The following is a 23,364-nucleotide window of genomic DNA, read 5'->3' as shown; positions in this document are numbered from 1 at the left end:
CCACCCAAAGACTGAGATGAAGCAGAAGACTACTTTATATGAGTAAATATGCCTGCAGTCAGGAGCTTATAGTCCGGAAAGAAAAGTGCTTTTACTACTTCAATTAAAGCTACAGAAGGAAGATGGGATACTCATGAGAATTAAGATATTTAAAGTGCAAAGCTTCAAGTCGTAAGGAAAATAAGTACTATCTATTATATTCATAAGACAGTTTACAAACCTACCGTGGTGGTTCAGGGGGTATAGGGCGCTCGACTGCTGAACCATGCAAGGACATGGGATCAAATCCCTTCTGCCGCGCCCGCTTTCATTGGAGGCGAAAAGAAAGGTGCCCACATACTGTGGGATCTTAGGACACGCTAAAGAATTCCAGGTGGTTGAAATTTCTAGAGCCCTTCTCTACAGTGTTACTCATAGCCTGAGTGGCTTCTGGACGTTACAACCTTATAAACCAAATCAAATTTGGTTCATAGACTGAATATCAGAATATAATGAGCAAATATTGAATTTAGTGGTTTGTAGCAGGCTTTGGTGCTTCCTGTTGTGGGTTTTCTATTTTTAAAGTTGGCAACACTGGTGAAAAGTGCCTGCGCTTGCACGTATTCAACCAGTTCTTGTGTGTAGCAATCATAAATTCACATCTAGATGCGTGAGTGTTGCGCATATCGTCATGGCTGATAATAAAGCTGCGATATGCACCTTTTGCATGTATGTGCAGTGTTGAACACAGATCAAAATTGCTGGTTTGGATTATGAGGTTTAGCGTCACAAAGTGAATCGGGCTATGAGAGATGTCGCAGCGGAGGACTCCGGAAATTTTGACCAGCTGGGGTTCTTTAACTGACATTGCACAGCACAAGGTTTGGTTTGTGGGGTTTAATGTCCCAAAGCAACTCAGGCTATGAGAGTGCACCACCCTGGTGGGGCTCGCCAAGCACAAGGGCGCCCGCCTAGCTTTTTGCCTCTCTCGAAAAGCGGGCGGGATTCTATCCCGCATCCTTGGGCACAGTAGTCGAGTGCCCTAACTGCTGCACCACCACAGCGGGGCTGAAATTTCTGGTGTGTGTTTAATTACTGCTTTTATCTGTTATACTACAGTAAAAAGTGTGTGTGCTTTAGTGTTTCCCTTATCTGCATTGTGCGAGTTTTGTACAGCAAGTTTTTATAAGGTTTAATGCTAGTAGTCTGAACTGCCATACTTTGTCAACATATTTTATATACACACCTTGTTTTTTTGATATTTCTGTTCAAAAATACAACTTTTGTCCCTGTGTAAAGTGAAGTTCTTTGTCACCAATGTCGGAGCCATAATAATTGCTACTCCTATGCGACACACTAACGACAGAAATAAAAAGGTAAAAATGACTTCCGCTTTTCCTCCACCCTCCCAGAAATTTTACTTCAATTCCTGGAGGCATATTCCATCACTGCAGCTGGGTCCGGAAAAAGGAGATGCTGCTGCAAGACCTGTGCTAGGCTGTGCATAGCGAGTCTCTGCCAGGCAGCGGTTGTAATGCCAGGCATATCTCTCTCCTGCCAATGTGGCTGAGAGAGGAAAACAGAGAGGAGGCATCATGCCCAAACTCTGGCACTAGAAGCAACACTTCTTTGGAAAGCAATTGCATTCACTGGAAAGGTGCACAGCTTTCAACTAACATTTTTCATTTCCTCAGGTATCAGAAATACTTTTATGACTATGGTCACAAAATCTCACTGTGGTGTATTCAGCATCTAGTATTACTTTCAACTGCTTCTTTTCCCCTTTCAATCATGTGAACAGCTTTGCGAGTAAAAAAAAAAGGTGGCTGAGATATTCAGGGCATAGTTCAGGACAAGACATGCTTGCAATCTTTTTCGCAAAAGACAATTTTCAATTTAAACTTTCTGGCATGCAGTGTCGATTTACACGTCTAGACAGAGAGGAAAATTTTATGAAATAAACTTAAAAGTGCCTTGACAATACAACAAAATAAATGGTATGTAGATGAAACCATTGCCAAAAGTTTGGTCTACAAAATGAGGACCTAGTCAGAAAACCACAACAAAGAAAAACATCAAATGATGATGAGTTTCCACGATATGCAGAGCAACATATTATTAAGAATACTTCTCAGTAGATGTGAGCAATAAAACTATGGGAAAATCCCAGGCAATGAGGTAGTGCATCGCCTCACCCGCGAACTTCAACACCGGGCGCCTGGGATTCCCTGGCCTTATCCACCAACGTGGGACACTACTCTTCACTACAAAAAAGAAATCAACGTTCACTACGACAACATTAGAGAAACACTCCGTAAACTTCCTCTTCCTGATAAATCTCTCACTACCACACAAATCCGCATTCTTAGACGCATACAACTAAATACACTGCTTACTCCTGCCCGATCTTTTCTATACAGAATCATACATTCCCCTGCATGCCCAAATTGCCCAGAACACTATGCAAACTTGGAGCATTGCATCTTTCATGCCCTGTCGCCCTCCAATCTCCTCACTTTCCACACCCTCCTCCCCCAACGTGGCGGGCTTGGTTAGCCTCTGACCAGCTGCAAGATCAGTTGGCCTTGGTGACCCTGGCCCAGGACATTCTTAACGCTTAATGCAATGCGTTTAATAAAGTTGTTTCCTCCTCCTCCTCCATGGGAAAATTTATGAAAAACATTTTTTTGCCATTTCCTTCAATGTGAAGCCCATTTAACGGTCACAAGTTTCCTCACCACAATGGATCAGTGGCCGAGACACACAAACTGATACATAGCCAAGACAATGCCAGCCACAAAGGGCATGTTTCGATGGAGGCAGAATGTGCTCTGAGAGTTCAGGGCACGCTAAGGAACCCCGAGTGGTCTATATCGATAATTCACTATACAGCACGGCCCCTGTGTTGCTGAGAGATGCTGAGCTCTAGTACTAGACAAATGCTGTCCCTGTAAAGTGGCTACATACATGGAGGAGTGATGCCAGCAGTCAGTTATCAACCCCTGTGCCAGGTGCAACCACTTGATTTCTGCACACTTTCTGATATGCTTGCCTTCCCTTGGAATCCACTCTAACTCTTACGGACCACTGGTTGCTGCATTACATGACCTGTCATTTCTTCTTGATTTGTGATAGAATCTTATTAACTCACATTTGTTCACTGGCCCTGTCTCTTAATGTTACGCCTACCATTTTCCGTTGGCCTGATATTGGATATTGATTGATGACACCTGGTCCGACAGTGGCCCGTCGTTGCCAGTGTGCTACCAGTGAAGGTACAGCTTGTGTTTTGTTTCTTTGTGCTGTGTTATTTTTTGAAATTTATGAACCAACTAGCCCAGACCAAGATCCTAATTGAGTGCATGCATTAACATTGACCACTATTGGCCCAGTGATTTTCATGTTCCAGCTTATTGGTATTTAGCCAGCTAACAGTGGTCAATAATGACCTTGTGTGTCGAATAGGTTGGTTCGTGGGGTTTAACGTCCCAAAGCGACTATGGCTATGAGAGACGCTGTAGTGGAGGACTCCGGAAATTTCGACCACTTGGGGTTCTTTAAAGTGCACCGACATCGCACAGCACACGGACGCCACTCCGTTTCGCCTCCATTGAAACACAGCCGCCGAGGGCGGGATTCGATCGAGCACCTTAACCGCTGCGCCACCCCGGCGGGGCTTGTGTATAGAATAGCTCACTAAGATATACACATAGTGATATATGCTGGTCAATATTGCCCGGCCAGCTGCAATGCCAATATTGTGCGCATCACGCCATACATTGGTAAATATTGCCCTGCCAATTATAGATGGCTTGTCAACAATTAATATATATTAGCATACTATGGTCAATATCATCCTGCCAGTAATGGCTTCCCAACATTGCTACATCTTTGGCTCCAGTGGTTGATATTGCCCAACGAGCTGTGGTGCCTGGCCAACATTGCACATATCATGGCATACATTGATCAATACTGTCCTGCCAGTATTGATGGCTTGTCGACACTGAATATATCTTGGCATGCATTGGTCGGCATCCTCCCACCAGTCATGATGGCTTACTAACATTGTGTATACCTGCAGTTACAGTGGTCAATATTGCCCGGCAAACTGTGATGGCTGTCGGTGCACCGGCAGTAAGTGTCATGCGCGCTCCGTTTTTTTCCTTTGCCTGCGGATGATTTCAAGTCTGTGCAGATCGTTGGCCTCTCATAATCGATGGTGAGCAAAGGTGTGCGTCTAATGGCTGAACTTATCTACTGCAAAGTTGGCGCCGAAGGGTGGTTGGTCTCCGCAGTGCACCCAAAGCAAAAGGCAACGGCGAAGGCGACATACAGCACAAAACGAATGAAAACGAGCAAGGTTGGTAGTGGATACTCAACCGCGTTGCTTTTCCCTGTGCTCGTTCTAACTGAAGCATTTGTGTGCGAGACTTTCGTGCGGACATAAAAGTTTATGTCCGCACATGGGCATGGACATGGTTGTCGAGGTCAAGGTTATCAATGAGGGTGGTGCTATTTCTTGCATTTAGAATTTCGTTTAATTTCTTCCATACTTTCTTCCATATCTGGTGCAGTTTCAGTTTCATCAGCCAAATAATGGCTGTGACGTGGAAAGTGTTTTCAGGTCATGTGAGGCATAAAAAACACTGCAATTTAGCCAGTGGTATGTCGTTTTGATTCACTACAATGCCAAATCCGGCTTTCCAGCAGCAAAAAAATGACATGCAACCATTTACACTGCATGAAAACCACTACGGTGCAAAGAAAACAACACAAAAAAGAGAAGGACACCACATATCACTTTATTGCTTGCGCCATACTGGTTTCCACGTCATTAACCCCATTATTCCATTTACACTGTACTTTCAAGCCTCATGTCCAAAACACAGCTTGCGGTTCACGGCCACAATTCGGTTAATGCTACCAAAACAGCACCAGGGATGCCACAAGTTGCCAGGGAGGGCAACATCTGCCAGCTGTTAATGGTCAAGGCACCATACTTTCCAGTAGATGTAGTGCATGCAATACATAGCATGTCAGACTACAAGAGAAGACTGAGCAAACCCACAACAGGTATTTTTCATGATATTTAAATATCAGCTTCAAAACAGCACTAGGCACTTTTTCATGCTCTTTTTAAACAATACTTGCCAGTGGTTAATGAACTTGGCACTCTGTGAAGTGATAAAATATCAGTACTGGAAAGTATTGCTTACATGGACAGTATTGTGCTGAATACAACCTTGGGGAAGAACTCTGGCCAGCACATGTTGTGATGTTGTAATAATACTGACTTTGACCTGATGCTTTGCATTAGCAAGCTCCATTTTGGGATGTATTTGGCTAATGTGACCTCACAGGTGCAATGAAAAAAAAAAAAAGTATGTTCCTTTATACGCAAGCCACGACAGTGTTGACAACCAGAGACCATGAAAGATAAATCATGCCACGAGAGAGTTACCTGGGGCAGGGTGCCCTTGACCAGGGCGGGGATATCATCCCTGGTGTAGCCCAGGGCAGTGAGGCCATTGTCCACCTTCATGTCCTGCATGTATTGGCGCAGCACGTCTGCCAGAGCACGGCCAGCATCTGCCTCCCTCAGGTTGGTGGCATCACCCCCTGGGACACAAGGGCGCATAACCAGCAAAACCATGAAGAGCTGAAAACACACAATTTATTGGCCAATTTTGCCACTTTACTTGCAAGGCTTTCTTTGGCTCCACTACAGTAGGCACCAATGCAGTCAGGGAAACCAGCATTCTTGAGGCATACAAAGGCCAAAACCTGATTCCACTCTATGGGAGAAAGACTTAAAGAGGGTGGTCCCAGAACACAATGAGCGAATGCATTGTCTGATGACTTGAGAACGTGAAGAGTGAAATGGCAGAAGGGCCTTGGTCGAAACCAACAAATGTGGCTAGAAATGTTGAAAAATCATCCAAAGAGTGCAATGAATGAAAGGAAACATTTCCAGGCACTACACAGAGAAGACTGGATGCAAGACAGGGCCAGAGAAAGATGATCAGCACAGTTAAGTGCAATGTTGACAGACTGTGCTAGTAGTCTTTTCCTTCTTAACCAGTGTTTTATCAGATCTTAGCAGAGTTTAGTCGTGCCGGCCATCTTTTCTTGCTCCTTCTTAGCCTGCCTTGTGTCCAGTCTTCCCTATGCAGTGCAAGCAAATGATTGCACTAGTTAACAACTAACAACTAGCCCCAACACAATAAGTGACATTGTGGGAGCTCAAAAGTCGATTTTTTAAGACTTCGAAATGGCAGAAAACCTTGCAAAGAATGTGTCAGCAGCAAAAACAATATTAGCATTTACTAGTTGTAAAATCCAACAGCAGTCAGCAACGGTACTTAAAAAATAAGTTAGACATAATTCTTGGTATAAACACATCAGTGTATTAAGATCAGAAGCAGGCACCCCTCACACCTGCCAGTTGACCTCATATTGCCATTATCAAGTGTGCTTTAGTGCGGGTCTCTCGAGGTAAACAAAGATCAATACCTGTAGCCACTACACCACTGCATAAAATAAAGAAATCCTGATAAGCCCATAAGACCATATGTCACATGTTCTGACTGATTGAATGTCCTTTATTGAGTAGGAAGGCTCATGGCCATGGATGGGGGCAAAGGGGAGCAGGCAGAATCCTAAAACATTTAGATTTCCTTTCTTTCAATCAACTATCGAGATTTGGAAATCTTTCCTATAAGAGATCGGTTTGGTTTATGGGGTTTAATATTCCAAAGTGACCCAGGCTATGAGAGACGTCTCATAGGAGGGCTCCAGAAATTTTGACCACCTGGGGTTCTTTGACATGCATTGACACTGTGCAGCACACGAGTGTCTTGCTTTTTGCCTCCCGTGAAAAGCGGCTGCTATGGTTGGGCTCTCATGGGAGAACGCTGACGACAGTTCAGTGTGTAAATTTGTCGATAAATTACAACAATTCTCTGACTCTGAGCCATAGTGTGCAAGTTTTAACACTCGAGTGAAATGAAAGGTTTGCGTGAGCAGTTTACTCATGGTAACAATACCCTCATGACCCACAGGGCATTATTGAGGGAAATGTAAAATGAAGCTCGTAAAAAAGAAGGTAACGCATACATACTCATGCCTACAAAAGTTGATAAGCATGATTGCGAAAAATACTAATGCAAACCGAATAAATTCACAACACAGTCCAAAAAAGTAGCAAGTGAACACAGGCAATGAACCATTCGTAAAAACATTGAACTGGGTACGACAGCAGAAAGTTATAAATAAAACAAATACATAAAAAGAAAGGAACAGAGCTAAACACATAATATTGAAAATTAGGTGAACCAATTGAGGCTATGGTAAATTGCAACATAATGATAATTTTGTCTTAAAATCATCAGCGTTATTTGCAACTACAATGTCCAGTGGTAGGTGGTTCCACTCCAACAATGTTTTAGGAATGAAAGAATTCATGCACAATGCTATACGGCAATGAGGAACGCCAACTTTCCGTGAGTGATTGACGCGGGGTGATAAATATGTTGGCGTAGTGATCAACGCGTCTTTTTTAACCCTTTGACTGTCGAATATTCTGACAAAAATTCACCCCCAGTGTCAATTTGTTTTTATCCGTTAGGCGCTCAGTGCAGTACCCGTATGGCAAAAACAGCCAAAGGGTTAAAGTGGAAGTGAAAGTTTATTATTAGCTTCAACATATTACGCAATCCATAAATATACAGACGAGGGTCCCATAGTCAGAAGAGTGCACCGGGATCCTTGATAGATCACTAAAACAAAATAACTAACAGTATAGTTAGCAAATGGTTATAAAATGTAAAACATGGCAAATCAGTATTTCTACACAAAAACAAAGGCAATACCACAGGTATTAGACATATAAAAAAATCAATAATTCAACAAATACATCTTCAAGTTATTCTTAAATGTTAAAGGGGCAGCAGTGGCACAAAGGTAGAACATCCGTCTCGCATACAAGAGGACCGTGGCTCGAATCCCGGTGCCGCACAGTTCTCCACTGGATAAAAAGAAAAAAAAAAAAAACCCACGTGTCGATGGAATTGCATAAACAGGTGTGGGGTGTGACGTGATGCGGTCAGCAACTCCGGCAACACATTCCCTCACCAGAACAGGAGTTGGCCACCCTGGTGCAGTAATTGGCCACGACCTCCCATGATTAGTCCTGTAAAACCGCGGTTCTCAGTCACCAGCGGCTGCGAAGCAACTGAAAATGGCGGCGGTCAGACCTGTGACACAGCGGGGGGGGGCGCTAAGAATTCCTGGTTCTGCTGAACAGGCCGCCATTGGAAACTGACCCTGGCAACGTTTAACGCTAGAACCCTAGTTAGTGAAGCTAGTTTAGCAGTGATGTCACAGGGCTTAGTGAGGTTAGGAGGCCGAATGAGCCATATAGTACTGTACTGAAGGAGAGGCATGTACTGTGTTATTGAGGTTTACTGTCAATAAGTATATAGCTGGTAATATAGATGAATTTTATAGCATTAATGAGAGGGTGGCAGGCATCGTAATTAAGCTTAATAATCGGCATAAACTGCAGGTTGTACAGGCGTACGCACCTACATGTAGCAGGCATTGCGTAATCAATGTTATCGAGGCCTGGTTCAGTTTTCTTACCAGAACTTAGAACTCTATTTCCTGCACTGTAAAAAGCTGGTTGTAATGCTCGCCTGCTCCCAAAGGTAGCTTTCTGCTATTCTTTTGTGTCTTTGGAATGAGTATAGTTAGATGAACTTGAGACTTCACAAAAACGTTCACCCATTAGGTTGGCCTGCTCTTCTAATGATGTCTGTGTGCTGGGTGTTGTCAACAATGGAAACGTGAATGGAGTATAATCACCATTGATTTTATGAACTTGTTCCCACATTTTCTTTGAGGATATGAGAGCTGTTAATAAATGAGATATACACTTGCCACTAGTTTTTTTCTACTTTCCTTCAAATGTACTTTTCCCTGGCCTTTGCATTTTAAAGTTGAATAAGTTTTCTGCTGTGAGGTCCCTCCGAAGAGTGCCCTAGGCTTTACTATGCTGCTTTTTTATGCGAAGCATATTAACGTAGGTTTCGGGCCTTCGTGCGACGCCCGGCGGTGGCCACCATTGACCCTGAAGTGGGGTCACGTGACATGACGTCACATGATGACGTCATACCGGCTGCAGATGGGGCCTCATATCGCGCCGTCGGTCGCCTCCCGGCGGTGGCCACCATTGACCTTGAAGTGAGATCACATGACGTGACGTCACGTGATGACGTCACACTGGCTGCAGATGGGGCCTCATAGCGCGCCCTCGGACGTCGCCCGGCCGAGGCCTCCATGCTTCGGTTCGCGCCGTCGCGCGCGACGCGGCCACCAACGCTGCATCCCGTGATATGTGACGTCACGCCAGGGATGAAGCAGCGCGCCCGCCGTCGCGTCAGTCTCTGTGCCCGCAACCGCGCCAGCGTCTCTGCGCCGGGCGTGTATGCGTAAGTGACGTGCAAACCAAGAGTCATGCATTTACGGACCATAAGAGTGTGTTTGTCGGGCTGCAAAGAATAAAGTACGACGATTAACCTAAAACCACGTCTCCGTTACTTAGCCCCATCCACACTGAGGCAGCTGCTTAACATGCTTCGCATCCACTGGGCTTAACCTTGATAAGCCTCCAATTTTTTACTAGCCTGCATTCTTGAGTACACCATAATTTGTGTTTTCTTTGTACAAGTCCTGATGTTTGAGGGATAGCTATTGCCGCGGCTGATATTATGCATACAGTAAATTTCTTAGAAATTTCACCCATGCTGAGTACTTCAGAATTATCATCATCAGCCAGACTATACTCACTGCAGGGCGAAGGCCTCTCCCATATTCCTTCAATTAACTCGATCCAGTGCTAGCTGCATCCACTTGACCCCTGCAAACTTCTTAACCTCATCCACTCACCTAACTTTCTGCTGCCCTCTACTATGCTTTCCTTCCCTTCGAATTCAGTTTGTTACCCTAAGCAACCATCGGTTATCCTCTCTTCGCACTGCATGTCCTGCCCATGTCGATTTCTTCTTGATTTCCGCTAGAATGTCAGTAACTTCAGTTATTTCTCTGACCCACTCTGATCGCTTCCTACCAACGTTACACCTACCATTTTGCGTTCCATAGCCCTCAGCATTGTCAACTTAAGTAGAGCCCTTTTTGTTAGCCTCTACGTTTCAGCCCCATAGGTGAGTGCAGGTAAGATGCAACTGTTATATACTTTCCTCTTGAGCGATACCGGTAAGCTGCTAGTCATAATCTGCGAGTATTTGCCAAATGCACTCCATCCAAATCTTATTCTAGTTATTTCTCTTTCATGATCCAGATCTGCGGTTACTACCTGTTTTAAGTGGACATATTCATCTACGACTTCCAGTGCTTTTCTACCTATTGCAAACTGCTTTTCATTCCATAAACTGTTGAACATTATTATCAAGACAGAGGTAACAACTCTTGACAGGAGGGGTATAAATGTATGCAAGTGTTAATTAAAATTTTAGTCGAAAGTCAGCGCTCGTGACATCTCTTCTTTGTTATGTCCTCGTTTTTTGTGCTGCTCTATTATGGATCGTAACCAGCTTGCCCAGCTTTCCGTTCTAAAAAATACCAAACCCAACACGTTTCACCAACTTGCTCATTTATCTATAGCGCTGAACCTATTTTTTCTTTTTTCAATAACTTAAAGATTCTTGTAGTGAGTCGTTTTATGAACCCAGATGCATGCACCTACTTACATTTAAACTCAATAAGCTATACTGTGACAATAACTGAATTCTTTCCAAGAATGCTTTCATTTAAGATGAAAACCGGCAAGATTTCTGCCAAGATTTTGCGGCTCAAGGATCGTTGTGTAAGCGCACCCCTCGTTTTACGGAAAAAGAGGTTGCCTTTCTTTATGGGTTTGTTTGATCTAGCCCGGTTTTAGCTTTCATACTTTTGTTGAATTCATCTAATATTTTATCTTTCTCATTCGATTTTATGCACCTCATCTTCAATCTTTATCTTTGTTAATTATTGACTTCATCCTTGTTGCTCACATGCATTTCCTTCATTTGCTTTGCTTTAATTATTTAGTGCTTCTCATCTTCTGAATTTAGCGATGTTAATTGTTGGCTTCATCTTTGCTGTTCATAAGCTTTTAGTACGCTTCATCTCATGCATTTATCTGTGCTAATTGATAGTTTTACCTCTGCTACCCATTTTCTGTTCCCATTGCACATTTGATTTTTTTCCTGTCCTGTCACTACGTCTTTATTCAACGTGTTTAATTTGTGTGTTCGTATGATTTTAGCTATATGTTTTTGGATGAGTTCATGAAAATTCCGTTGCTCTTATTACTCCACTGTTCCACATGTTCGCAGCTTAAAAAAGACTTGCCTATTTTTTCTCACCCTTTTTGGTTTTATCCCTTCCGGTACTATCTTTTGGTTTTGATTTGTCATGTTACGTTTTGCTGCCACGAGTGTCAAAAATTGCTACTAGTCAGTGCTTTTGTGGGTATATAAACAGACTATCAGTGGTTCCAGAATAAAGCTGAAATTCAAAGCCTGTGTTGTCCGTGTTCATACTCTGTCCATGTGGTTAAGCGCTGTCAACTACGGACCAATACCAACTAGCCCGCAACAGCATGTCCTACTTATCGGCTTGAGAAGCATCGATGACGGTGGGGATAGCAGACTACACGGCGAGCACGCACAATGCCATGTAGCCGACCACTACTCTTCCGCCCCCGGAAAAAAATTCATAGATAACCCGCAGCCCCATTTTTAAAATGCATTTTTTTAAATTTTGGTGGGGGTTATAAGCGAGTAAATAAGGTACCTCTTGTCGTGCCCAAGGAACTACAAAAGGAAATTTTGCCGGCTTTCAACAATGAGCTGACAGCAGGACATCTTGGGATCACATGCTTGCTGTATCTAGTCCACGAGAAGTATTTTTGGCCGCAGTTACCTGTCGATGTTTTATATTATGTGAAAACGTGCCATGAGTGTCAGTGACGCAAGATGCCTCCGATCAGACCTGCTGGGCTACTGAACTACATACCAACCCCCACCAAGCCGTTTCAGCAAATTAAGAATGGATATCCTCAGGTCCTTTCCGACTTCATCTACAGGTAACAAGTAGGTCATCCTGGCCATCAATTACCTTGCCTGCTATGCCGAAGCAAAAGTATTGCCTTGTGGTCCAAGTTTTTCATCAAGCACATTTTCCTGCGACATGGTGCCCCCAAAGTGCTCACCCCGAAACAACATTTACAGCAAAGGTCACTCCAGCAATCTGGAACTACAGCCAGACAACCCACCCGAGGAAAATCACCTACCATCTGCAGACAAATGGACTTACAGAGCGTCTAAATAAAACTATAGTGCATATACTCACCATGTACGTCGACGCCGTACACAAGATCTTTGCCTATAACAGCGCCATCCAAGAGACAACCCAGTCAACCCCATTTAAACGTGTGTGGCAGGGAGCCCACGATGATCCTCGATGCAATTTTGCCACACACAATAAACAAAGATAATCTTGATGTCGCAGCACACCCTCAGCGTGCAGAGGAAGCCTGACAACTCACGTGGATACGAATTAAAGACCAGCAATGCTCCGACACCTGACAATACAACTTGCGAGAATACAAGCCAGGAGACAAAGTTTGGGTTTGGACACTGATACGCTGCCACGAAATGAGTGAAAAGCTCTTCCGGCAGTACTTCAGCCTGTACAAAGTCCTTTGACACATTGGGCAACTAGGCAGTCATCCCCGACGATACGACCACATCCGAGTGGTGCTGGGCATGCCCAGAAATCATACATATTGTGTCTTAAAGTGTATTACACACATTAAATAATACATGTCTAATGTTTATGTTTCTCTGTTTTGGAATGAAGTATGTTTTTTAAGGAGGGAGTAATGCTGCAAACCTTTATTTGTTATTTTCAACAGCCCCCAGTATGCGACCTTATCGCTGCGATTGTAGCGGATGGACTGTTCTTGCGCTCTTTGTTTTTCATGCCTGGTATCGCAAAAAGTGCCTTTGTCACTTCCTTTGCAGCACAGGATGCTCCAAGATTAGTCTGGAATGATTGCAGGCGAGCACAACTGTATCGGTATTATTCCAGACCTTTCCAGTATCCCTAAGCTGGTTTATCTCTGTTTTGGCGCCTGCTTTAAATTGCGCACTGCCAAATGCAACGGGTATTCATAGTCCGACGGCGATTGAGAATGATTGCTGCCATCAATGCTGCCGTGTTTCTTAATTCTTTTGAAGTCAGCCCAATAAAAAGTTGATTCCAGTTTTACACCTGTCTGTTTGTTTTTCGTCTATGGCACTGTCACCACCTTAAGACAATACTGGGCATGGCACAAGCCACGCACGATATTGCCACGAACCATTCAAATCTATTGTTTTTTTAACAGCTGTCGGCATGCGGTGTTACCACTGTGACTGTAAACGCAGGTCAGCCCAATAAAGAGTTTATCTCAGTGAATTTCGAGCCTCTTCATTTGCTGCCAACGGCATTGTCACCGCTACGTGACATCCGGTAGAGGCCCTGAATCCCGATATCGTGATACCCCCAAAGATGGCACCCGCTGAATAGAAACCATCTTTGGTTTTCATCCAGCCCCATGAGCCCTCCTTCCAAGGCCGACTGGATGAGGATGAAGAAGACTGGCTCAACCTATTCTAACGCGTGTCAACGTACAATGCCTGAGATGACCAAGTGAAGCTCAAGCAAGTGTACTTTGTCCTTCAGGGATATGCTCGAATATGGTTTGAGAATCGCGCGGCTCTTTTGAAGGATTCAGCCAATTTGAAGATCTTGAGTGCTATCTTTTTTTTTTAATCAATACTGCGAGCCCCTTTTAGTAGCCAAGGCAGGAGTAGGTATGTGTACAATGTTTGGTCCACAATAGATCACAACAAGAAAACAAATTGGCGCAAAGTAAAGTTCCTGCTGACGACATAACTAATGAGCTGGAGATAATCGCGTTACATTTGCATCTAAGCATAAAAGAGCATTCACTCGAAGAATCAAACAAGATATAGTAAATTTACTTGGTGGAACTGATTGAAGATGAAAACGATTCTGGAGATAAGGCTGCTATATTGTAAGGTAACCTGTCCCAATTGTTTTTGGAAAGAACGAGAGCCTGTAGGCATTAGTTCTGCATCGAGGGCATTAAAATTGAAGTTGGTTTCCAATGCAGACAGACAAGCATAAGAAAAAACGAAGTGACAAAGTGCTATTAACAACCCAGGAATTTTACTGACCTAACAGTCACTTATGTACAGCAGCTGCTCATATCAACAAAAAAACAATTAGCTGGGGTTCAGCTTTAGTTAAACCCGGTGCTTGAAGATGTTTCTGCCCAAAAGCGATATAGAGCAAGGTATGCTTCCTTCAGCATAAGGCACAGTCACTGGTCACAGTCAGTGGGCTGCGTGGTTATAGTTTCCTTAGCTTATTGGCACACTGATCTTTTGCATTAAACTGGCGACAATGACAGCATATGACGAATGGTCACTTATTGTCATAGTGCGAGAGTTTCGGCCCCGCGACGCCGATGTAAGTGATCAGTGGACGATCATCCTACCTGTTTTGGTCAGGTTGTAGGCTGGGCGAGAACTTGACAACCGGTGAGTCAAGTCTGAACAGCTGCACTTGTCTGTAGCTTAACCATGTTAAAAGAAAACAAGCAGCTACACTGTATATGTTCCCCTTTCTCACCAGCAATGACCTTAGCTAGAAATGTCAGTCGGCAGCTAACTACCGGCCCGTTCCGCGACGAGTAGGCTTAGTGCAAGTACACAGGGTTCAGGTCTACATTTCAAATGGCGTATATTCACATGTACAGGCAAATGATGAATCCTTGAACAAATTCAAGCCTTTCGTACGAAACAGCGGGATCTGGAGCAAAAGTTGCTGCAATTAGCCGGAAAAATTGATACTGTGGAAGGCAACGTCCCTTCTATAAAGGACGACGCAAAGAAACTTTCTTCAGATCTTGCTGTCTCGTGTATGAAACTGCAGGACTGTTAAGATGATTTGGAAAACAGATGTAGAAAAAACAATTTAATCTTCTATGGAATTTAGGATAGCTTGAAACAATCATGGGCTGACTCCGAGCAGAAAGCGATTTCTTTCTGCCCGCATCAACTGAACGTCACAATTGGCCCTGAAGTCGTTGAAAGGGCGCACAGAATCGGTAATTTTTCCCAAATGAAACAGAGACCCCTGACTGTAAAATTCTCATCACTTAAAGATAAACAACAGGGGCTATCTGTGGCCTCAAAGCTGAAAGGAACAGATTTTGCACTAAGTGAAGACTACTCAAGAAAAGTACGACTTGATAGGCAAAAACTATTTCAGTTTGCTCAGATGCGTAGAGGCGAATTCAAGATTAACTTCAACAAATTGAAAATGCGCAATTAAACTTTTATTTACAACAGTCAAACAGACACTGTGGATCTGTTTGCCTCGTAGCCATTACAGAATGCACCCTCCCGCAAAATAAGAATAAGTAATGCTCATGACCTAGCGTCTATTACAGTAAACTGTCGCAGTCTAAAAAATAAAACGATAGAATTCGCTTCACTTCTCGAATCATCGAAGCCGCACATTGTCTTTGGAACAGAATCTTGGCTGGACGATACAATCAACGACAACGAAATCTTTCCGCGCAATTATGTCGTTTATAGACAAGCACGGCGGTGGAGTATTTGCCCTTATCCATGTCAGTATACTTAGCATGCCGATAGACATTGAAACCGAATCCTGTGAAACAGTGTGGTGCAAAATCATTCTAAAAAATGGCACCTCTCTTGCAGTTGGTTCGTTTTACAGATCACCCGCTGCTAGCAATACCCAGCCTCTGTTTGAGTTGAGCAATATACTGTTAAGCTTACAAACAACATGTATAATACTTGCTGGCGAATTTATCCTGCCAAACATTGATTGGTCCTCGTTAAAGCCTGTACTTAACAATGCATCCCTACTGTGCACTGTTTTTCAGGAAACTGCGCATTCTCTCCTACAGTTTGTTAACATGCCAACTCGGACAAGCGGTACCACCGCAAATGTACTGGACTTATTTTTCTGTAATGACCGTGATCTTATATCAAATATTGTCACATTGCCTGGGATCAGTGAACATGATGTTGTTATCACTAAGTTATCTTGTTCAGCCCAAACCTGCCGCCGTTCAGGACCACGCAAGGTGTTCTTTTACGAAAAAAGCGACTACGCCTCACTGTTGGTCAAACTTGACGCATTTTTGTCCCATTTCCGATCACATATCTCATGCCTTGATATTATTGGGTTATGGAATCTATTCAAAACAAAACTACTATCGTTAACACAAACCTTTATTCCTCCTTCGCGTGTTATTTCCGCCAAGCGCCGTAGTGATAAGCCATGGCTAACAAGAGAAGTTCGAACGTTGATAAACAGAAAAATAGATCGTTTCGTAGATATTGTCAGTTTCCTGACGTAAAGTTGCGCTCACAAATGAAAGAGCTGAGCAGGGTCATTGCAAAATAGATGCGCAGAGCACATAATATGTGCCTTTCCAGTCTAGGCGATAAACTTAAATCCAACCCAAAGGAATTGTGGAAATATGTCAAAAACAAGAAAAATACCAGGCAGGCTATTCCAGACGTTATTGATGGTACAAACTACAGTGCCGATAAAAAAGCAAAGGCTGAAAGTATTAATTCATTTTTTCAATCTGCTTTCACACAACCTGCAACCGCAGTCATCGTTTCTCAAAGCATTTCCAGCCTAACAAAAATGAATGAGGTATCATTTTCCATATGTGGCATCGTGCCTTTACTGCAGAAGATTAATATATATACATTCTGCCTCTGGTCCAGATGGCATATCCCTAAAGAACTGCGCGTTAGCTATTGCTCCGTTTTTAGTTCTACTCTTTGGAGCCTCTCTTGAGCAAGAAGTTTTACCCCCCGACTGGAAACATAATTCCAATCCATAAGAGCGGTGGCAAGCACGTAACATGCAAATATAGACCTATTTCATTAACAAGCGTAGTATGTAAAACACTAGAATTTACACTAGCCGTAATAACTTCTTTTCACCAGTGCAGCATGGTTTTAGGGCTGATTTTTCTTGTGATACGCAATTAATTGAATTTACTCACGATATTACAGCCTCAATTAGTTTAGGTAAGCAAGTAGACTGTATATTTTTAGATTTTCGAAAGGCATTTGATTCTGTTTGTCATGCACTTCTGTTACACAAAATATCCCTTCTTAATATACTGGCCACTCTCTTAGCATGGATTCAAGCATACCTCTCCGAGAGAAAACAATGTGCGGTTCTGGACGGTGAGTGCTCATCAAGTGTGTCTGTGATGTCTGGTGTCCCACAGGGGTCAGTTTTGGGCCCTCTACTTTTCTTGATTTATATCAACGACCTTACTGACTGTACCACCAGCCGTGTTCGATTTTACGTGGATGATTGCTGTATCTATCGCGAAATCACTAGTGCGGGGACTGTCAACATTTACAGAACGACCTGGACTATTTTATGGTGGTGTCAATCCTGGAAGATGTCTCTTAATTTATCCAAATGCAAAGTCGTTAGGTTTACAACAAAAAAAAAAAACAGCCAATGCTTACCAGTTATGTCATGGATGGAACCTGCCTGTCAGTCGCAAGAGAATACAAATATTTGGGGGTTGTATTCTCTGCCAATTTGTCATGGAATGCTCATACACATACCATAACTCTCAAGGCTAGTTGAATGTTAAATTTCCTTAGACGAAACTTTAATCAGGCACCATCTAAGCTAAAAGAAACATTATTTCTGTCAAATGTACGTCCCATTCTTGAGCGCGCTTGCAGTACTTGGGATCCGTCCACCCAGTGCAACATTGCAGAACTTGAACGCGTACAGGCACGTGCTGCTCGCTTTGTGTCGGGTAATTATGACTTTTCGAAAAGATCTCGCGATATTTCCAAAAACCTGTGGTGGCCGCTGCTTGAAATGAGAAGAAAATACCTGCGCTTGTTTTTTTATGATATCATTTACTCTAGAACAGGCATCGATAAAGACATGTATCTAAAGGAACCAACATATGTATCTGCACAAACGGATTATTCCCGAAAAGTGCGTGAATATGCTTGCCGGATAAACTTATTTAAGAACAGCTTCTTCCCTTAGACAGTACATGAGTGGAATGGTTTACCTGAAAAAATTGTTTCCGGAACCCCTTCGTCTTTTATCCAGGACCTGAAGAATATTCTTTTTTAATTAGTTTTAGCATTGCTTTCAACTTCACATGTCTGTATTTCCGGTGCCCTCTAGTGTGACTAAGTGATGCAAATATCTAGACAACTCCTTGTATACGTATCGTTTTATTTTTCACTGCTTGTTTCATGCCTTTCAATTTACAGCTGAATTTGTATTATGTCATCTGTGCACTCATTTGTTTATTTTTTCTTTCTCCCCTACACTAATGCCTGCAAGGGCGCTGTAAGTATGTAAATAAATAAATAAATAAATAAATAAATAAATAAATAAATATTCACGTTGAAGCATTCACAAGTCATCTGCGGGACAAGCACTAGAAAAATGCAAGGTTAGGCTCGGCAGTTGGTCACAGTCGCGCGCGTGGCTGCAGGAGAGGCAAGACTGAGACGGTGGCAGACGATAGGTTCTTGTCCAGTGCGGGCAGTGAGCGCATTCGAATTTCATTGGGTTTTGTGATGACGGCACTGAAGCGATGGTGGCGCCGCATGTTTTCGTGCACTGGCCGTGGACAGACTGAACATAGTTTTGCAAAAATGCTTTACCAGCTGAGAATATAACAGCATGTCAAGAGGTATCACTTCGTTCAAAAGTTTTGTCTGCTTCTCTAATGCCGGAAGCTGTGCTGTCACGTCAATGAATGCTTGGTTTTCCTTTTAGTTTTTGGACTGTAAGAGTGACGGACAATAGCTCAACAATCAGCAACACAACGCCAATTCCTATCCTCTTTCAGCATGCACATAGTGGAGGGAAAAGTTGGACATGTGCCTTTTTATGTGCACAAGCACTTGTTGCTAAAACAAGCCAACTCTCACAACGTATGAATAATGTGCTTTTGATTGTATGCCTAAACAAAACAGCATGAGCCCATCGATTTCAGCCTCCTTGACAATATCTAGACAGAAGCCCAAAAACAAGTCCGAGTATCACTGAAGTCATATATTATACTGAAGGTTCTTCAAAGAAAAAAGAGAATATGGAAATAAAATTTTCTTGCTCAAGAAAAAAAAACAAAACAAAAAAACTCAGTGATGCTCATCCACAGCGTGCATGCGAGAGTGTAGTCGACACCGCGAATAACAGGCAGTATAGGGACATGTTGCGAAGTCAGCAGCTAATGGTTGCCAGACCGGGAAGCTGCTTTTGAATTAATAAGAAAAATGCACTTTATAAATATCTACTGCACTGAATGAGCTGAAATTTCAAGGAATTATAATTTGCGTGTGGCGTGAAATGCAGCAATTAGTTTATGATCAAAATTAGCTTGCATGACCCCTTTAATGTGCTCAATCATTTACTGCCCCAATTATTTCTAGCATCATTTGCGTGTTCCCTTCACCTCTCATTAAGGCACCTCTCAGTTTGACCAATTATTGCTTACCCCAGGTCAGTGGAATGGAGTATATGACATACTTTGAACATCGTACGAATCTCTTTTGGTAGTGTTTTAAACAGGGTACGTGCAAGTCTTCCGCATTCACTCTCCTGCAAATTCTGGGGTTTTGTTGTGAAAGCAACACTCCGACAGCCAAAGCAAGTCCTCGGGTGGCCACAGCTATGTAGTAAAGAGGAGTTATGGTTTCCTCATAAAAAAAAAATTGGCTCCACCGGGAATCGAACTTCTCTCTTCCGTAAGAAAAATGAGAGGGTCTCTTAGATGTCTCTTAAGAGGAGAATGACGAAAGCCTACCCTTCCTCTCCTATCATTTGCCTCTCATTGTTTGCCTTTTTTCGACGTGCATTGCAGTGCTACATATAATTATAATAGGTTTACAGGAAAGGAAAGACGCAGTATCTGTCACAATTTCTCCAACAAGTGTGTGTTTGGATGGTACACTATCGCTCCCATCGCGTGGCATTCCTTGACGAGGACTTATGGGGCTTCAGCCCCTCCCCTCCCTTTCGAAATGTTTTCATGCTGTCCTGCAGCACCGACCAAAACAACCACAGACGCTGGAAAACATTCTGGATTTTGCCTACAATATCATTTTCCGGTTTGAAAAGACATTTCAGCATGAACATTATGAACTTAGACTACATTTTGTAGCAGTACCCATGTAGCTGGAGTCACATAAAGCAAGGAGCCACTTCCGAGCACAAAGCCTCAAGGGTGTTTGGATGGCGAGCAGACTCGTGTCAACTCTCGGCGGCCGCGAAGGGGGGTGGACGAAACAAGACAGCGTCAAAGCCAGTTCTCCATTCCCAATCAGTGTTTCAAAGACTGCATTTCCCTCGCCTTCGACTCCCCGCTTGCTAAATCCCTGTCTCTCTCCCACTGCCCTCAGCCCCTCTTGACTGCTGCAGGTTTCTTTCAGTGCTTTTTTTTTCTCGTGCATTCTGCGGTTCCTCATCGTGCTGTAGCAGCTCTTTATGGTACTCCCTCACCCTTCTCCCCGTACACTACGCTCTCTCCATGGTTGCGCATTTTGTTTGCGGTTGTTTTTTTCGTTTTCGCGCTTGTTTCTATGCGCAGAAGAGAAGGCGCCGAACGCTGACTCAGGGGCATTTTGGTTTTTTTATTGCACCCCGCTTGTTTCCTTATGCCATTGCGCAGGCAAGACGGGGTTCTCTATGCGCAGCTCAGTTTCAGTTCCAGCCGAGGTTCGCGCAGATTCTCCAGCAGCTGAAAACTGAAACAAACCTAACGGATGCTGGCGAGCGACCGCGACCAAAGGCATCAAAGCGGCACCGACGGCAGCGGAATGACCCTTTGTCTACTGCTACAATACCCAAGCCCCCCCTTCCCCCCTCTCTTTCGGGATGGAGGCAAGTAGCCCTTTCAGACCTTAATCTCCCTAGGCACTAACGGCGGCGACAACAGGAGCCTGACCTCCCGTCGCCGATCAGCACTGACCCTGCTCGCCGACTTCTCAAGGCAGGCGGGTGACCTTCTGAGAAGTAACGCCGGGGAAATGACCACTGCCAACGGATGACTTGTCCGGCTGCTTCGCCATGGTGAAGGATTTCCACTGTCAGCATGCACAAGATTGTCATAGACATCGGAGAAGCTAACCCTCGCCACCGAAAGATGTGCAAGGAGGCTCAAGCACCACCCTCGACAGTGGGTGGCATCTCAAGTTCTTGCTTGTGCCCCGCTGATTGGACTGTACAGATTGAACTTTGTTTCCCAGCTAGGGAAGTGGGGATAACCGACCATATTTAAACGGCGGAAATGTCTCCCCCGAGAGCTCCTTTTCATCCTTAACTTGTGGGGCCCCGCAGCCCCTTTCAGTGTTTCAAACCACGCGCGCTTTTTGCGCGAGCAGCACGAGTACGCACGAGTGAGCTGCCTGGAGCGGAGGCAGCATGTTATCGGCGCAAGACCGAGGGTAGATAAGTGCGTCGGGAGCATGGCTCGAGGTTTTTTCGCCGTGTGGCCGGACAGCGATGGGCGGCCAGGCAGCGTCCCAGACTGGCGGGATGTACATGGACGACGGAGCGGGGTCCTGCCAGACGAAGACGGAAGCGGTGCCTACAAGAATGCCTTAGAAGTATTAGCGTGAGTGCTGCCACGCGAGAAGCAATGCTTTTGTACAGTCGTCAACGCTTTGGTCCTATTACTCGCCCTATTTGCACCGAAGTGTGTTTTGTGTTGCCGCGATGAAGCCCTGACCCACGTTCCATTTTATTCTTCATAGTCCATTGTCGCGCACTTCGACAGCATGTTTTCAGCGGAGCTTTGTCCAATGCTGTTTCTTTTTTATTTAATACTTTTCTGTTGATCCGGAATAAAGCGGTGTTTTTAAGAAAGACTTGGTTTTTCACTCGTCGGGTGGGACCATGGCTCACGGACCCGTATTCTAGAAGGCGGAGCCTTCATTTGTCGCCCAACGTGATTTCTGCTCGAGCTTTGGCTTGCCCCGCGAGTGTCGCAATTTGAGGTTCATGCAGTTTCAAGCGTAGCGATGTCGGACTTACCGGGTGCAAGCGCCCAGTTGACAGAGACAGTTCGGCCTCCCACACAGGTGAGTTCCGGGCATAAGCAATCAGAAGACAGGAAAAGCGAACGGTCGGACTTTGGTAGCGGAATTCTTGGCCTACTGTCCGAGCTACTTGAATCAAAGGCACATTTCAGAGAAATGGTAGGAAGCGAGGCAGTTTCGTTAACGCCCACTCCCTTATATCGCGATAATTAGCTGCAGCTGAATTTGGCCATGCCAAAGTTTGAAGGATACGCCGACAAGAAATCTGTTTGTGATTTTCTTTATGAAATCGACGATTATAAGATGGCAATGGCAATTTCGAACAGCACTCTGGTCATGCGTGTGCTTCCTGTAGCTTTAGTAGGTTCCGCAGCAACCTGGAGGAGTAGACAAAGGCCGTTCACAACAAAGCAGGATTTTATAGACCGTTTTTGAGAAGAGTTCTTGCCGCTTGACTATGTCATCCGTATGAAGGACGAGCTTTGCACCAGGACACAAGGTGGAAATGAGGGTTTGCTAGAGTTTTTGCGCAGTTTTCAAGAACTGCATGAGTGGGCAGATTCTGCAGTTCCGAAGCCAGAGAAGGTGGCTCATGCCATACATCAGTGCCATCCAAGGTACCAGCCATATCTCCGGCGTCGCCAGTTCGCGGACTTCGATGACATGGCTAGAGAAGCATCCAGCATCGAGGCATCTTTCCTGGCGGAGCTCCAGTACAAACCACCTCCCCCGGCAGAGACCTGCCTTGAGCCAATCTGTGCGTGGCCTGGATCATCGGCAGCACTCAGCCTGGTGACGCCAGGCTGCCGTACGGAGGTTGGTGACTTGCATGGGGTCACAAGCCCTGATGCGCCTCCTCAGGTGACGAGTTGATTGCATGGGGTGGCAGGTCAGACGGGGCCCCATTCCTTCTTGTCATACGCAGGCGCTGAGACCCCATGTGTGGCAGTAGTTGGGCCATCGAAAGTCAGAACGCGCAAATCACGGACACCACCTGCAGGAACTGCCGTTTACCACGCACCTACGGGTGCAGCGTGGATGTCGCCTTCGGGTGCAACATGGGTCTCGCCACCGGGTGCAACGTGGGATTCACCTTCGAGTGCAATAATGCCATCACCGGGTGCCATAATGTCACCTTCGGGTGCAACGGTGTGGC

At 44.4% G+C, this 23,364-nt stretch overlaps 1 protein-coding gene across 6 annotated transcripts in view; it reads right to left on the bottom strand.

Annotated features, from left to right (window-relative positions):
- T3dh (Type III alcohol dehydrogenase) overlaps positions 1-23,364 on the bottom strand; it is a 175,513-nt gene that overhangs the window by 3,780 nt on the left and 148,369 nt on the right. For all 6 annotated transcript variants that reach the window (XM_084586246.1, XM_084586242.1, XM_084586243.1 and 3 more), the window contains one exon: positions 5,441-5,598. In XM_084586246.1, coding sequence (XP_084442372.1) covers positions 5,441-5,598 — 158 coding nt within the window. The remainder of the gene's footprint in view (positions 1-5,440; positions 5,599-23,364) is intronic.

The sequence above is a fragment of the Amblyomma maculatum genome, unplaced genomic scaffold (assembly GCF_055883805.1).
Source record: "Amblyomma maculatum isolate TAMU_Amacu unplaced genomic scaffold, ASM5588380v1 scaffold_15, whole genome shotgun sequence".
In the NCBI taxonomy this organism is placed as follows: domain Eukaryota; kingdom Metazoa; phylum Arthropoda; class Arachnida; order Ixodida; family Ixodidae; genus Amblyomma; species Amblyomma maculatum.
Note: the sequence above shows the minus strand (reverse complement) of the source record. Positions and strands in the feature narration are given on the sequence as shown.